General features: G+C 47.7%; 1 protein-coding gene across 3 annotated transcripts; it reads right to left on the bottom strand.

The window, feature by feature from the left end:
* Positions 1–15,367: 15,367 nt before the first annotated feature.
* On the bottom strand, positions 15,368–17,178 carry LOC123124588 (uncharacterized). 3 transcript variants are annotated; one of them, XM_044545174.1, is made up of 3 exons: positions 16,944–17,178; positions 15,844–15,942; positions 15,368–15,731 (listed from the first exon to the last, which is right to left on the bottom strand). In XM_044545174.1, the coding sequence occupies exons 2-3, from the start codon at positions 15,888–15,890 to the stop codon at positions 15,539–15,541; spliced, it is 240 nt and encodes a 79-aa protein (XP_044401109.1). In that variant the 5' UTR covers positions 15,891–15,942; positions 16,944–17,178; the 3' UTR covers positions 15,368–15,538. The 3 variants fall into 3 exon arrangements, with proteins under 3 accessions (XP_044401109.1, XP_044401110.1, XP_044401108.1); XM_044545175.1 differs by having other exon boundaries at positions 15,844–15,926; XM_044545173.1 differs by having other exon boundaries at positions 15,844–15,932; positions 16,944–17,173.
* Positions 17,179–17,707: the final 529 nt, after the last annotated feature.

Below are 17,707 nucleotides of genomic sequence, written 5' to 3'. Positions count from 1 at the left end.
TATCTGGTGTGATGCTCTGTTTTATCTTTTAATATTATTATTTTGAAACAAGGCAAAAAGATTTCCATTTTCATTGATTAAAAATATAACACACAGAGCGGGAAAAGAAAAGTAATTACTTCCGTTGCTTGGCACTCTTTGATCTTGTGCACGTCCTCATCATGGGGCGACGAAGTTGCGGAAGACCCTTGCATTTTGCTCGCTCGTTCCAAACTTCTCAAGAGACATCATCAAAGAAGCGACATCCTTGTACCTTGTAATTTTGTAAGGATGGTGTTGGTCCTATTCGCAAAAAAAAAAGGATGGTGTTGGTCCACAAATCCTTCACCAAAGTCACATTGGCACAATCACTAGGCATGATGTAATTGAGCCCGAGCCAAGCCTGGATGTCATTCCACACTCTAGTCGTGTATCAGCATCCGGTTCTTGCATTCTTGGACTTGGTTGCTAAGAGGGCAAAGCCCATAATTTGGCGAACCCCTACGCTGAAGTCTATCGGCCGTCCATAACCTATCTTTTGAGATCATTAACACATGTCTCTCCGTTGATTGTACATTAGTAGAGAGCATAGTTAATTTTTTTTTCTAGAATATGCACGAGCGTGCATATCATATATTGATAGAAGAAGAGTAGGGATAGAACCCTCCACCCAAGTTTACAAAAATCTGGTTACAGACATCTGAACCACCGTGAACTCCACATCTATAGCCGACTACTCCTGAATGGCCCACCTAGCTAGTTCACCAAAGAAAGGTTCGAGATCTCCTTTGAGTAGTCCTGCCGTACGCCAGTTTCCACCTTCCCTATTGATGTTAGAGATTACAGGCTGCGGGGATGGAAGCGCGCCATTAAAGACGACATCGTTTCTATGTTTCCACAATTCCCAGAGGCTGAGAGTGATGATGGCCTTGAGATCCCTCTTGGAGCATTGGCTAGCCGTCCGCGTGGTGCACCAATTCAAAAGAGTGTCGGATGCCGTCGGGGCCTGGTCCGGGCACCTGAGGACCTGCCAAACCTGTCCCTACACTACGCGAGCGAAAACGCAAGTTAGTAATATGTGATTGATAGTCTCTTCGGCTTGATCGCAGAGCGGATAGGCCTGCTGATGTGGTAGGCCTCGCCGGGCTAATATGTCGGATGTCCAGCATCGATTTCTCATAACGAGCCACGTGAAGAAGCGACACTGCAGCGGAGCTCTCAGCTTCCAAACCATGTCAGCGTACGGCGCAACCTGCCGACCAACGAACTTAGCCGCATACGCCGAGCGTACGGAGTAAGTACCAGACGCTTCCCATGCCCAAGTTATCCTGTCCTCGGAATTGGCCTGAATCTCCACCCCTTGCAACCTTTGCCACATCCGCAAGTACTCATCAATGGCTTGTATAGCGGCAGCCGGGCCAATATCCCTTGCCCAGGTGTTTTCCAGCAGGGCTTGTGCCACCGTCTGCGATAGCCTCACACGAGCCGGCACCAGTTTGTATAGCTCTGGTGCGAGGTCCTGGACACGGTAACCCTCGATCCACCTGTCTTCCCAGAAGAGAATGCCGCTGCCGCTTCCTAATTGCACCCGCACAGCCGCCTGATAGATATCTCGCGCCTCATCTGACACAGGGATTGTCAGATCCTTCCAAGGCCTCTGAACATCCGTGTGCTGTAACCATAGCCAACGCGCATGGTTTAGCCATCTCAGATTAGGAATACCCAGCCCGCCGGCCCATTTTGACCACCACCCCCCCCCCCCCCCCCGGGGGGGGGGGGGGGGGCCTCGCGCTGCGCACACCACAAAAAACCTCTGCATATCCTCTCGAGAGCCAGCAATGTTTTGGCAGGGAGCTCCATCGCCATCAGAGTGTGGATGGGCATGGAGCAAAGGACCGAGCGTATAAGAAGCAGGCGGCCACTCTTCGGGAAAGAGCTCCCGCACCACGTCGGCAGTTGATTTGCCAGCTTGTCCACAAGGAAACTGAATTGGGCTGCTGAACACTTCCTGATGATGAGCGGAATACCCAGGTACCTGCACGGGTATGTCCCAATCACGCAGCCCAGGAGGCTATGGGTTAAATGCACCTGCTCCGGGGAGCAACGAATGGGCAAGGCCGCGCTCTTCTGAAAGTTCACCTTCAAGCCCGAAGCGAGACCAAAATCGTGGAGTATTTGCGCACATGCCCTGAGCTCCTCTTCCCTTGGCCTGATAAACAGCATCACGTCGTCCGCGAACATCGAGACCCGCTGCTGCAAAGCCCTGTTGGCCAATGGCTCCAACATGCCCAGCGAGGCCGCCCTCGAAAACAGCCGGTGAAGCACCTCCATGATGAGAATGAAAATCATGGGCGATATTGGATCCCCTTGTCGAAGCCCCGCCCTTTGGTAGATTGGTGCTCCTTAAATTCATTTACACATCCAGCGGATGCATGTGATATAGTGCCATTTCAAAAGCAAATTCTTAATAAGGCACAAATTTAGGGGGAGCTTTTCTGTATCATATGATTTTCAAAGCCTCATACTCATATTTTACATCACATGCAAAGCTTTGAGCTATGTTGTCATCAAGTAGCACTAGTAGAAAACTGGGCTTTGGTCACAGGGCAATATTCACATTAGTCCCGGTTCGTGCGGCCAGGGGCCTGCCGGGTCTCGTGGGGGCATTGGTCCCGGTTCGTCCGGCCCCGTTGGTCCCGGTTGGTGGGACAAACCGGGACCAATGGACCTCGCTCCTGGCCCACCACCATTGGTCCCGGTTGGTGGCTTGAACCGGGATGAGAGGTACCACAAACCGGGACTAAAGGGTTGGTCCTCGTAGCGGTCAGAGTTTAGTCCCACCTCGCCAACCGAAGGGCGCTCACACCTGTTTATAAGCCCGTCCCTCTCAGCCTTGTTGAGCTCCTCTCAAAGTGAAAATAGATGCCCTTATACAGGGAATTTGACCTAAATTCACAGTAAATTTCATAAAAATTTATTATGAATTTAGGTTGAATTTCCTCTATAGGCGCATCTATGTTCATTTTTTATAGTAAATAAAATAAATAAACCTTAATAAAATAAAATAAAATAAACTATAGTAACTAAAATAAATAAACCTTAATAAAATAAATAAATAAAAATAGCAGCAGTAAAATAAATAAAAATAAAATAATTAAAGTAAAATACATAAGTAATTAGACATAAAATAAATAAGTTTTTTGTTGTAAGTAGAAACAAAACAAAACAAATAAAGCAAAAGAGAAAACAAAAAACAGAGAAAAAAATTATGCCACCTACTGGGCCATCACGGCCTGAATACGACTTGAAACCCATCCATGGGCCAGGATTCAGGCCCGCAGAAGGCCCAGTAGGTCCCACAGGCAAAGAGAACGGTTAGGCCCGAAAGCCTGCAGTTGAGAGGAGCTCGAGAGGGTGGGCGCAGCAGCGCTTATAAACCACTCTCGAGCCCTCTCAACTAGCGAGGTGGGACTAAACTTTTGACGCGGGGCAGCACAAGGCCTTTGGTCCCGGTTGGTGCCACCAACCGGGACTAAAGGGGGCATTGGTCCCGGTTCGTGGCACCAACCGGGACCAAAGGCCTTTAGTCCCGGTTGGTGCCACGAACCGGGACCAAATAGTTCCCTATATATACCCAATCGCCACAGCAGAGCACTCCACAGTGCTCTGTTTTTTCTGGCCGGCGAGGGGAGGGCATTTGGATGCTCTAGCTCACCTCCTATGCACATGAGGTGTTCGATGAAATGTCTGAGCCACACTAGTTAATCTTTATCCTCTCGAAACTCGACCACCGAGCTCCATTTTTCCCGATATTTGTCTAGGTTTAGCGGTCCGTCACGTCCCGTCCCCGTCTTCACCGCCGTCGATCGCCCGCGCCGATCTCGTCGCCAGCACCACCGTGGTGAGCCTCGTTTCTTATCTTCTTTCTGAAAGGAAAAAATTCTTACTTTAGATAGTTACTTGTCTAATTTTGTTACTTTTATTATTCCTTCTTATTACATAGTGCGATGGTTTTGGTATCCGCCCCCGTCGGCCCTCGTCCGGTTTATGATTCAGATGTAGTATATATTATCTTTTTATAACTATTTGGTTCATTTATTGTTTATGACAAATATGCCGACCAACGTGACATAGATTTTATTTATCTAGGAGGTGGTTGAACCGGAAATTCTAACCGACCCTATTGTCGAGAGGTTAAATTTAGTTGAAGAAGAAAACAATTACTTGAAGGAAAAAATAAAAAAAAATTAAGGAGGAGAAGATGATATTGGAGTTGCATGTTGCGGATGTCGTCGATGATCACAAGATCAAGATGGATGCAATGCGCTTGAAGATTAGAAAGATTAGAAAATATGCCATTCATACCGAGGTTTGGTATCATTATGCCGTTGGATCAATTGTTACCTTGGTTGCGATTATGATCGCATTTGTTTTCGCATTGAAATGTTTTACATAGTTTCAATGTATGGTTTAATTAATTAGATGCTCGGGAGAGCTATATATATGTTGTTAGATGAGAACTATGTATGTACTTTGGTTTTAATGTGATGATGAGCTTCTATTAATTTGGTCACTTAATTATCTATTCATGATGTTCTGTAATGGTTTTTGACACACTTAATTATATATAATGCACGCAGATGAACCGACAATGGATGTACGGTGACAGACACACCTCCGAGTACATTAAGGGCGTGCATGATTTTCTCGAAGTGGCTGAGGCAAACAAGCAGAATGGTTTTATGTGTTGTCCATGCCCTATATGTGGGAATACGAAGTCTTACTCTGACCGGAAAATCCTTCACACCCACCTGCTTTACAAGGGTTTCATGCCACACTATAATGTTTGGACGAGGCACGGAGAAATAGGGGTTATGATGGAAGACGGCGAAGAAGAAGAGGACGATGACAACTATGTGCCCCCTGAATACGGTGATGCTGCAACGGGGGAAGCTGCTGAAGATCAAGAGGAACCAGACGATGTGCCCAATGATGCTGCAAGGGGGAAGCTGCTGAAGATCAAGAGGAACCAGTGCCCGATGATGATGATCTCCGCCGGGTCATTGTCGATGCAAGGACGCAATGCGAAAGTCAAAAGGAGAAGCTGAAGTTCGATCGCATGTTAGAGGATCACAAAAAAGGGTTGTACCCCAATTGCGAAGATGGCAACACAAAGCTCGGTACCGTACTGGAATTGCTGCAGTGGAAGGCAGAGAATGCTGTGCCTGACAAAGGATTTGAGAAGCTATTGAAAATATTGAAGAAGAAGCTTCCAAAGGATAACGAATTGCCCGGCAGTACATACGCAACAAAGAAGGTCGTATTCCCTCTAGGATTGGAGGTGCAGAAGATACATGCATGCCCTAATGACTACATCCTCTACCACGGTGCGTACAAGGATCTGAACGCATGCCCAGTATGCGGTGCATTGCGGTATAAGATCAGACGAGATGACCCTGGTGATGTTGACGGCCAGCCCCCCAGGAAGAGGGTTCCTGCGAAGGTGATGTGGTATGCTCCTATAATACCACGGTTGAAACGTCTGTTCAGAAACGAAGAGCATGCCAAGTTGATGCGATGGCACAGTGAGGACCGTAAGAAAGACGGGAAGTTGAGAGCACCCACTGACGGGTCGCAGTGGAGAAAAATCGAGAGAAAGTACTGGGCTGAGTTTGCAGCTGACCCAAGAAACGTATGGTTTGGTATAAGCGCGGATGGCATTAATCCTTTCGGGGAGCAGAGCAGCAATCACAGCACCTGGCCCGTGACTCTATGTATGTATAACCTTCCTCCTTGGATGTGCATGAAGCGGAAGTTAATTATGATGCCAGTTCTCATCCAAGGCCCTAAGCAACCCGGCCCTTTGCGCTGCTGAAAAGAGGGCTTTGGTCCTGGTTGGTGGCACCAACCGGGACTAATGCCTACCTTTAGTCCCGGTTGGTGCCACGAACCGGGACTAAAGGCTTTGCTATATAAGCAAACACTTAGGAAATTTTCACTCTCACCTAGCAGTTGCCGCCCCGACGCCGCCAGGCTGCCCCGACGCCGCCCGCCGCCCCCGCAGTCGCCCGTGCCCGTCGTCGCCGTCGCCGTTGCCCGCGCCCTCGCCGTCAGCCACGCCCCTGCCCCGACGCGCGTCGCCCCGACCCGTCCCCGTCGTCGTCGTCGCCCTGCCCCGCCCTTCGCTGTCGTCGCCCCTACCCCGAGCGCGCGCCCACTGCCTCGTCGCCATCCTCGCCGCCGACCCCGTGGTCCTCCTCACCTTGGTCCGACCGGCGCCCTAGCATAATTTTTTCATATATATGCTTGTTTTTTTCGTATATATGCTTGTTTTTTTATATATATGATGATATATATGCTTGTTATCATAATTGTTTTTGTTCATATATATATATGTAATGATTTTTTTATAGAATATGATGTTTTTTTATAGATGATCACATATATGATGTATGCATGGATGTGGATGAAATATGATGTTTTTTTGTTCATAGAACATGATGAAATATGAACAATGCATTAGGCAAAACCTTTACTTTTTTCGAAATTTTCTATTTGAACATTTTTTTATGAATGAGAGGAAGAAGGAAAATAAGAAGAGGAAGAAAGGAGAAGAAGAGGAGAGGAAGAAGAGGAGAAATAAATAAGAAGAGGAAAAAAGAAGAAAAAGAAGAGGAGAAGAAGAAAGGAATAGAAGAGAAGAAGAAAAAATAGAAAAAATTCTATTTTTTCTTCTTCTCTCCTCTATTCCTTTCTTCTTCTCCTATTTTTCTTCTTCTTTTTTTTCTTCGATCTTCTCCTCTATTCCTTTTCTTCTTCTCCTCTTTTTGTTTCTTCTTCGTTTTCTTATGTTTTATCGGGTCTGTCGTCGTCGATATACCCCTCTCCCGATAACTTCAATACGAGGGGGGGTCGATATACCCCCTCCCCGATAATATTATTTTCCCATGTACGTTCATTGTCGTTGTCGATATAACCCCCTCCCGATAACTTCAACACGTGGGGGGTCGATATACCCCCTCCCCGATAACATTATTTTCCCATGTATGTATGTCGTCGTTGTCGATATATATAACCCCCTCCCAGATAACTTTGACATGATGGACGGTCGATATTTATACCCCCTCTCGACCGTGATAACTTATACCACGGGAGCACCCCCCGGCCCTCTCGCTCGACCAAAACTCTCGAGGACACCCAAACCGTAGAAAAAAACGATGTCGGTCTCCTACCCCCTCCCGTCGCGCCCCTACCCTTGAAGCGTTGCCGAGGCCACCCCAAACCCGGAATAAGCTAGATCTACGTTTGCACTAACCACCTGCTGTCATGTTTGTGTAATAATTGCCATGTTGTAATATTTGCAGAAACAATGGAGCACGGACGAGACAAGCAAGCAGAAGAGGTGTTGGGGGACATAATCTTAGCCGGAGGTGATATCTTGTCGTTTCTTAACGATAATGATGGTCTGGAAGAACAGGGTGAAGAAGCAGGCTACGGTGATCGAAGAGTGGAGGAGGAAAGACATTATTATGATGGCTCCGGTGACCCAATGTTGGTGCAAGAAGGAGCCCGTGGTGACGGCTCCGGTGACCGAACAGAGTCCGGCCAGGTAAATATATTAGTTAAGCCTGTGCTGACTAGCTAATTGATGCATTCATTGTTTTGGTATGTACACATATTAATTAACACTCGTCTTTCTTCTTTTTTCTAGCCCTCCGGATCGAGCACAACTGCGGTAAAGAGACGAGGCCCGAAGAGAAAGTTGCGCTCGGATGAAAGGTTTGAGATCACAGCAATCGCGCACGACGACCAACCGATTGAACCCATCCGGACAAAGGATGCATTTGCTGCTCAGTGCGGGGTTCTAGTTAGGGACAAGATCCCGATCAGCATCCACCAATGGCACAAGCCTAAGAAGGAAGACCCTGAGGTGTCTTATGTCAATGATATGCAGAAAGATGATCTTTGGACTGAGCTGAAGGCAAATTTCACCCTACAGCCAGAGGAGGATCCGGAGAAGCCAGTTAAAGAGCAATTAATCAAGTCTCATGCTCTTAAGAAGATGGCAGACCTATTCAGGAGGTGGAAGAATGAGCTGAAAACGTTTGTCGACAAAGAAGAGACACCAGAATTCATCGGCCGGTATGAGAAGATCAGAGATCACTGGCCCGCATTTGTGGCCCACAAGACATCGGAAAAGAGTAAGAAGATGTCAGCGACAAACAAGAAGAATGCTGCGAAGAAGAAGCTTCACCATCGCACGGGGTCAGGTGGCTACCTCAAAGCCTGGCCTAAGTGGGCCAAGGGTGAGAATGATCTGCTTGAAAAAGGGATCGAACCACAGACAATAAACTGGACAGACCGTTGCCGGACTTGGTTCTTCGGGGCTGGCGGAACCTTGGACCCTGTATCAGGGAGGTGCGTTTGGACGAACGAGCTTTTGAGAATACCAGTCAAGAAGATTCAGCAATATATCGATGCAGTGCAGGAAGGGACGTTCGTTTCAGACAGAGAGAACGACGAGCTCACAATGGCCCTCGGGAATCCTGAGCACCCTGGACGGACACGAGGCACGCCAGGCTCCGTTCCGTGGAAGGCTGGTTTTCCGGACGCAGGCGGTTACAAAAGTCAGGAGAGCAGGAAAAAATGGAGCCGTCATGGAGTCTCAACATTGCCACCTTATGGCGCAATGGCAGAACTTCAAAGTCAAGGCGGCTGTTGGCTCTGTTTTACCTCCTGAACCCGGGGCAACCTACCACTGCCGGCCGATTCCAGAAGGATATGCTAGGGTGATGGTGGATGAAATAATGGAGGGATTTGAGGACCTCCAGCTTGACCACCCTACCGGTGAAGGGGAGACTCGGCTGGGTTTAGCTCTGAAGACTCCGTGCCTATGGCGAAAGGAGCTCATCAACCTTCCGAACTAGACGGCTCCGACGAGTAAGGGCAGTCGCCTCCTCCTCTGCCTCCTCCTCCGGCGAGTGATCAGGGCACTCAGCCTCCTTCTCCGGCGCGTGGCGACACTCCGCCTCCTCCTCCGCCTCCTCCTCCGGCGAGTGATCAGAGCACTCAGCCTCCTTCTCCGGCGTGTGGCGGCACTCCGCCTGCGCCGGCGCGCCAGAGCAGCCAGCCTCCTCCTTCTCCGCCTCGTCAGCAAGGGCGGAAGAGACCCGCCGCCGCTGCGGCTGCTCCGGCGTGTCGTAGTCCTTCTCCTCCGCCTCGTAAGCTAGGAAAGAAGACAGCCGCAGCCGCTCCGTCTGCTCTGCCGGCGTCTAGCAGTACAGCTGCCAGAGGCGGGAGGCAATACAGATTCGGTATTTCTCTGAAGACTCCAAAGAAGTTACCATACGAGAGGACTGAGGAGGAAACTAGGAAGATCATGCGAGCCGAAGTGACAAACTTCTTTGAAGGGGTGAAAGCAAAGAAACATCCACCTCCGGAGGAGAAGGTAGATCCGGTGAGAGCAAAGCGCACTCTGGCTGCCCTGACAAAACCACCAAAGTCTCCACCGAGAGGCAACTATGAGCGCATTCTTGCAAAGACATATGCCGAAGCGGAGCGGTCGGGAAGTACTGTCAGTGATCAAAGGTTAAAAGAGCGACGAGCTGGGAAAAAAATTGCCCAGCTCGGCGAACAAGCGAACCAATCGTGCCCCCCGCTCAAGGTGTCAAAAGACATCGTCGCTAATGATCCGAGGATGGTGCCCGGTTATAGCAATCTTGGAGATTACCTGCCCGACGATGTACATTATGAAATCATGGAGGTGGACGAACACAAATACCATTACGGGAAGCCTCTCGTCAAAGATGAAAGATCTCTAACAACGATGATGCGAAGATTACATGATTGGTACATGAAAACCTGCAGAGAGTCTGATGGGATGAGTACTTTGACGCTGAGAGTTAAACCGGAGCATGACCTCGTTGGAATTGAACTACTGAATGTTCCATTTGAGGATTTCTTCCAGTTTTACAATCAAAAGGCCCTCGATAAAACAACGATCACTTGCTACTGTCTGTAAGTAGTAGTACTTCTGTCATTAAGTCTCTCTATATAGGTCAGCTCTTTCATTGCATGTATTTATAATTATCCTCACTATATTATGCAGATTGAAGATCGCCGAATTGAAGAAAAGACAAATCGGTGATATTGGGTTCATTAACACAAATCTCATAGATGCATATACGGTTGAAAAACATCCCAAAGAAGCCGAGGCCAACTTGCTACGATCGTTCGTATTAAATCAAAACAAAGATATAATACTCTTTCCTTACAACTTCAAGTGAGTGTTACTGTCTTGTGCATATTCGGTTTCCCTTACTAGTCCAGGTTATGGTAATGTAATTGATGACTTATGCATGCATGCGCAGCTTCCACTTTATTCTCCTAGAGATTAAGCTTGAGCAGGGAGTAGTAACCGTCTTAGACTCGAGACGAAAAGATCCCCAGGACTATGCGAACATGACTCAAATGCTCGAGAAGTAAGTTAAATCGATCATTATCCACCATATCAGCAACTTTGTTCATTTCCTGATATCAAGTAATTGTTTTCTTTGTCTGGCAGGGTTTGGAGAAAATTCACCACAAAAGCTCCGGGACTGCCGAAGAAGCTGCAATTTAAACACCCGAAAGTAAGTACTATAGTAGCATGTTCCGCGCATCTCCTAGTGATTCAAGCGCTAGTTTCATCAATACCATTTAGCATGCTTGCTTATCAGTTTGATTGACCTCTATTTCTTGTAAAGTGGTTGTGGCAGGAACCCGGGAATAATTACTGTGGATACTACGTTTGCGAGTCCATCCGCTACACGACCTGTGAGCGGGGCTACTCTGACGAACAATATGAAGTGCGTAAGCAATAATATTCACAATTTTATTTTATTACCATCATTTGTGTTGAGTTTCATTTATTCATATATATATGTATTGACCCCCTTCTTCAAATTAGATGTTTCGGAGGGATGAACTCCTAGCACCAGATCGTATGCGAGCAATTCAAGAGGAATTGGCGGGATTCTTCCTTGACCACGTGATCGCTGAAAACGGAGAATACTATGTGGACCCTGTGTTCTTACAATTTAATTAGGAGATTGTATTGTAAGAGATAATTATTGTATATATGTAGCCGGTAGTGTCGGATAGATATACGAGAACTTGTTGTTCGACCAATCTCTCGGAGAAGGAGAGGTGGTCGATATCACTTCTCTCTATATGCATATGTTCATGACGATCTTCTGTTTTCTTCATTTGATTACTAGCTAGCGTGTCTAGTCCTCTCCATACGTATATAGTACGCAGCGTCGACCAAGCACGGAGATAAGAGAGGACACTTCTCTCTATTAATTAGCTAGCTAACACAATATATGAAACACCTAAATTAACCCCCCAACCCCCCCTTTCAAAAAAAACAAAAACCCCAGCCCCTGAAATGCTGACGCGTGGATGCCTATTGGTCCCGGTTGATGACACCAACCGGGACAAAAGGCCCTGCCTATTGGTCCCGGTTGATGGCATCAACCGGGACCAAAGGCCCACCTGCCTGGGCTGGCAGCAGCGGCCACGTGGAGGACATTCTGTCCCGGTTTGTGTAAGAACCGGGACTAAAGGGTTAGGGCTTTAGTAACGACCCTTTAGTCCCGGTTCAAAAATCGGGACAAAAGGCCCTTACCAACTGGGGTAAAAGCCCCTTTTCCTACTAGTATAGCAAAAAGGGAGAGATTCAAAATGCGTCTTCATCCTCTAGGTGGATTTTGATAATTATCAAATCTATTTCAGATTATAACCCAAAAGACGCGACAAAGGAAATGGTTGGTGAAATATATTACTCTTGTCCCAGCCTGAGCAATAGTACATAAAAGGTTGTACTCCCTCCGTCCCAAAATAAGTGACTCAACTTTGTATTAACTTTGTATTAAAACTAGTACACAGTTGTGTCACTTATTTTAAAATGGAGGGAGTAGATTTTAAAAGACATATTCATATTACTTACATGCCAAAATAAAAGCTTTTAAAGAAATATAAAAGGACGATCGGTGTAACAATATTTAATGATCAACAACTGTGATTTTTCAACGCCCAAAAAATGAACACCCAAATGTCGAAAGGAAATAGTTTTCTAAGATAAACAAAAAGTAACGATCTAGAGGTGCAAATGTGCGAGCCGACCCACTAGTTTCGAATACAGAAAGAGATAGAACCGGTAGCAGCAACAGAGAACATACATTTGCAATAGAATGCTTTTAGAGCATCTCTAGCAGACCCCATTTAATGCCGACCCGCAAACTGCGTTTACAGTTCGCTGCAGATGAGATTTGCGGGTCGATTTCGTGTGCTGTAGATCAGACCCCGTATATGAAATTATAATTTTATTTAAAAAAAGCATTCATGGGAGAAACTTGCAACGACATTGATCATACATTAGTTCATCTACATACTACCTTGATCATACGTAGTTCATCTACATTGATAATACTAGTGGGGGAATCGCGGCAGCTACCAAAAATCAACGAGCTCGCGGCGGTGGCGACGCGGCGGAGGAGCCGGAGGAGCTCAGTCCTCGTTGGAGGAGCCGAGGTCGATGAAGAACTTGGCCTGCTCCGCCTTCATGAAGCATAGGTCCGCCTCCTTGGACACGTGCGCCTGTGACGCCTAACGCCCGTCTGCAGGAACATCTGCTCGTACTCGAGCTCGCGGCGGCGGAGCGCTTCGGCCTCCTCCTGCTCCCTCGCCGACCGCTCCATGACAACGCGCTCTAGGTGTTGCTTCTGCCCCGGGGAAGGTAGTCCTCGGGGCCGATCACTCCTTGACGCGGCGGCGCGGCGGCCTCGAGCTTGACGGCGAGCGGCCCGATCTCCTCCGGCTCTCTCTTCACCGGAGTGAGCCGCGAGCTCGAGGCGCCCGCGAACGAGCTCCCCGCGTCAGAGGAGTCGGAGGAAGCGTGGCGGCGGCGGGCGAGCTCACGCTCGAACTCATCCAGCTTGCAGCGTTCGAACACCGGCGACGGCCCGCTACCGCGGTTGAGCCACCTACGCGCCCCCCGCTTGCGTACGGCGTCGGATCTGGCGCGCAGCAGTGCTCCGCGTCATCCCGAGAGCTCCTGTAGTCATCCATGGCTTTTTCAGGCTCGCCGGCAGCGAGAAATTGGGCGGAGGAGGAGGGGAATCGCGGCGGAGCGGCGGCGGAGGCGGATAGGGTTTGACCCGTATCCACGCGGTGAAGCCGCATATATAGCGGTGCGGAGAGAGTTTTTGCAGGCCGCGGTAAATTTTTTATGGGTCGGGCCACGGATACGGTGTCTATTCTGGCCAGAAAAATGGGTCGAACCCGTATACTCATCGGAATAATACGGGTTCAACCCTTTTAGGGGTCTACTAGAGATGCTCTTAGATTGTAACATTGTGTCGACCTATTAATGCACAAACGCGCTCCCAGACGTGGTTGAGAAAGAAATATTTAAATCATCTAAGAGCATCTCCAACCGGAACCCTACTCTGCAGGTCTCCCCCAATATGTCTGGCGGATGGCCTCGACACTGTTCAGGCCAAAAAAAAAGGTCATCCAATGAGACCCTTCCCCCAAACCCAGCCCATATGGTCATATGGTCGGGTTGTTGTAGCGCCCCGGCCATACCCATCGGTAAGTGTCTAGATTGGCCTCATAGACCAACACTAGTCTTTCACACACACTTTTGTGCTCACTTGTGCGTACCCAGAATCAACTTATCAATCAGTCACCCATCCTCAAATTGCTACAAGCCAAGCACGCATAAATCTGATGGTCTTAAATTCCTTGTTGATATGATTAGTCTACCATTTCTATTAAGCTAGGATATAACACACACACCCACTCAAAGAACCCGACGTTCTCGTCAGCCCACAGAAACATTCCCTTTTGGTACACATATGTGCATCCAGTGCCCCTGGCCCGCAGGCGCCCGTGTAACTGCAAGGGTCGGCTCTTATACCAAATGTAGCACCCCGGACAAATCCAGTGTTTCACCCACCAGTTCCTACTCGTTGCGTCTGACTGCCAACTAGGATCTAGGATGGCCCCACAGACCAACACAAGTCTTTCCTGTATACTATGTCCTCACTCGTGCGCACACGGGATCAACTTTCCAGTCACCCATCCTCAAATTGCTCCAAGCCAAACACGCTTAACTTTGAGGTTTCTTTCGGATGGGCTCCCGAAAATGAAGGAATTCCTTGTTCGTATGGGTAGTATATCATTCCTATTAAGCTAGGATGTCACAGTTTCCTAGCAACCCTTGAATCCAACCCATATGCGGAGTGAATTTGAGGCCGTTTGGACGTGTTTGCCATGTCAGATCCGACATGCCGGACCCAAATCAAATCCTTCTGAATTGACCTCCACCCTCACCCGACCTGCCCTCTACATCCACTTTTGTACTTGTTCGCGTCGCCCCTTGCCTAGCTCCATCGTTGTCTCCACCTTAGCTCTGTTGTTATCCCTAGTCCTCTACGCCGCCGCCATCGACCCTCATCCCCCCCGGACGTCCTTGCCGCCCCACACGCTGACCCCGTAGATCCTACTCCATCGAACATACACCTCACCAGCCATGTGTATGACGGAAATGTTAGAGCTGTTTTTAGATTCTTTTTCTCATTTGTAGGCAAGCGATGGATTCACCGGATGATGAGTTTGCTTCCCCGAAGGAGTTCGTTGATTTATTGGATCTGTACATCGATCACGATGAAGACGATGACATGTTGGTGGTGATGAGCATCCTTGAAGAAATGGATAAGAAAGAAGGAGCATGTTCTTAACTTCAAGGGTTCGGTGTCGGGCAGGATAGTTGTTGCCCGCGATAAAAGGCACGTGCAACTACTCATTGGTCTTAAACGTGCAACTACTCATTGGTCTTAAACGTGCAACTACTCATTGGTCTTATGAAGCATATGTGGATCCACACTGAAATCATCCAGCTTTTGAACTATGCACTCCCAATAATTTTTATGTTTGAATTTTGTAATGGCTGCTTCGCTTTTCTTATCTTAATAGATGATCATGACGATGATACGCTGACTCGGGCATAGTCTAGAAAAATAGTTAGAACGAAATGGAAAATACCATAGGGCGAAAGCACACCCGTGAAATCAATCAATCACTCTCTGATTCTTACTGCAACATCCGAGTGGCAAGACAGCTTACTCATTTTCAAAAAACGGAATTCAACTGTGATATAAACAGGTGCAAACTGCTCCCTGAAACACTTGACCGCCTTCTTTTACATCCTTTCCAGGCTAAACCATACATCCCACTCGAGGCAACTCAATTTGTGCACATCGAATCCACAAACTGCTGCAAATCACATGTGGATTGAGGGGATATTACTGAGAATTTCAGATGTTAGAGGAACAATTTAGGAAACTCAAACAGCGTGTACTTTCACTGATAATAGATCATGGAAGGATTTCACCATCAATTGCATGGGTCCACTGACAGAGAAAACATACCAACTACACCAAGGCCAACAGTTGCAACTACGACACACTTTCATTTTCAGTGTTGGTGCTGCACCAAGTCATGATGCAGAGAGTTACTTCGATTTACCAATAGAACCAGTGGCAAGATTTCTCTCCAAATTCCAGTTCCTTCGCCAATTCTGGACTGCGCTCCTTACTGTGCCTTGCGCCTCGCGGATCTCTGCATCGGTGAATTTGTGCTCCACAATTCCTATTGGACCTGGCTGCAGAACATTGATTACAGTCTCAACATCTCGCTCCACCTGCCTGTCATGATCATATAGAAATCAAATTAAAACAGATACCCATTCCACGATAATCTGGGATATTTACGATATAGCACAAACTTGCTCAAATTTTAAAGGTGGGATGCAAGTACCTAGCAAACTGGGGCAACCTTTGAGGTAACAGTCTCAGGAAGGACATCACCACAAAAATCCTTGCCTTGATTCAGATTGTTTCCTGCCACTAAAAAAGGCTACAGTTCACAAGAAGAAGAAAGATTACATGACTCAGAGTAGCATGCCGATGAGACATACGAAACTATCCATGTAGTGACCTGTCCTGGTACAGTTGCTATTCACAACGGTAGAGTGAATCCTCAGAATTGACTTAAACTAGTTTTAGCCTGGTGCGATGCAAGGAAAACACATTGGAGCTGATGAGAGTACATTGTCAAGAGCTAGATTTTTTTCTTATCTGAATCCATATGGGTTTGTCCTTGGGCATGCCAACTACAAGGTTTGTTTGCAAGTTGCAGTAGGCGTTCGATCCGATTCTAATAAAAACTTATGGAACAAAATAAGTTGTCATCAATCGAACAGCCATACTATATGAAAGATAATTGTGAATGGATCATAGTAGTAACTGAACTTAAAAGTGTGCTGTCAGGCCACCTTCCATGTTCTTCTTTAACATGATAAACACAGCTGGTACCTTAGCAGCCTAGCACAACAGTACCCTAACATCTGAAATGCCTGCAATTAGGAAATAGATGCATCCACATCTGACATGGTCCCGGGAACAAAAAACAAATTCCCGTGGTGCCAGCTCATATGAACAATGGAGGAATGGCTCGAGTGGCTTGTAGATGTGGGTTCGGCTGAAGCCCCAATTTTCTTTAAATATAAACTACTCCATGGTGGCACTATCCATGGGAATTACCACGAAATACATGGAAATCGGAGGGCATTCCTGCCATCCTATGATGTGCCAGAAAGATTGGAGTCAACTGTGAGATCGATATTGCAGAAGAGGTTCCATCGTAAAGCGATCCACGCAAACTAGGTCTTATGGTCTGGAGAGAGGGGGAAAAACTAGGTCTTCACCATCCCAAATTCCACGCCGCGCGGCTCACCGCATCTCCGCCCCCTGATCGCCGCTCACCTCCACCGTCTAGCCGTCATTTTCCACTTCTCCCGACACAAAAACAGGTTCCGCCATGCATAGGAGGAAACATGGCGCGATAGGGACCGCTACCTGTTCCGTTCCCGGAGTGGAGAGCGGATGGGGGGATGGCCGTGCGCCAGGAAAGGAAGCCGCGCCTCGGTCGCCGGCCGCCGTTTCGCTGGACTGGAGGTGCAAAGGCAGGGAGCGGCCGCTCCAGTCCAGATGTTATTTCGATTTCCCAATGGGAAGATCGGCTTTTCTTTTCCTTTTTGTTTTTTCTACTATGGGGGCAAATCGGCTTTGTGATGTATCTTTTTTTTTAGAGGCTGGCTTTGTGATGTAACTGAGGCTCAAGAGAGTAAAATGGTGTAAATGATAGTTTTCTTAACAAAGAAAATGTAATTGGGTCTCAAAACCTCTTTTTTATGGAAAACGTTTAAAATAAACCGATTGATACAATGTTTCCATAAGCCGCATAACCAGCCGTTGGATCGTTTTCAATCGACTGGACGCACGGAGGTGAGGGAAGCTTCCTGAACGCTAGCGCGTGAAAGTTATCCTCTCACTCGTACTCTCTTATCCATTCGTTTTTCTCCACCCCCTTCCTCATACAAAACACTCCCACACAGTGAGCCATGGCCGTCACCACACCATGACCCGCCAACTCACCAGCAGGCATTGCTCCGACGAGGCTTCCCAAAGACACTGGAAGGATGGATGCCACACGAGTTGCTGCAAGGAGACGCGTCGCTGAAGCCGTTGTGCTGCATGGTCGGCGCGTCATCGCCGCCATCATGCTGCAAAGCCGCTGCCTCTGACGCCCCGGCTTAATCGTGCACTAATCATACACGTAA

This window comes from Triticum aestivum, chromosome 5D (assembly GCF_018294505.1).
Source record: "Triticum aestivum cultivar Chinese Spring chromosome 5D, IWGSC CS RefSeq v2.1, whole genome shotgun sequence".
In the NCBI taxonomy this organism is placed as follows: domain Eukaryota; kingdom Viridiplantae; phylum Streptophyta; class Magnoliopsida; order Poales; family Poaceae; genus Triticum; species Triticum aestivum.
Note: the sequence above shows the minus strand (reverse complement) of the source record. Positions and strands in the feature narration are given on the sequence as shown.

Coding starts and splice junctions, on each gene's coding strand:
- LOC123124588 (XM_044545174.1), bottom strand. CDS start 15,890: ATGTCCTTCCTGAGACTGTTACCTCAAAGGTTGCCCCAGTTTGCTAG. Junction 15,732..15,843: donor AGGTTGCCCCAGTTTGCTAG/GTACTTGCATCC, acceptor TGATCATGACAG/GCAGGTGGAGCGAGATGTTG.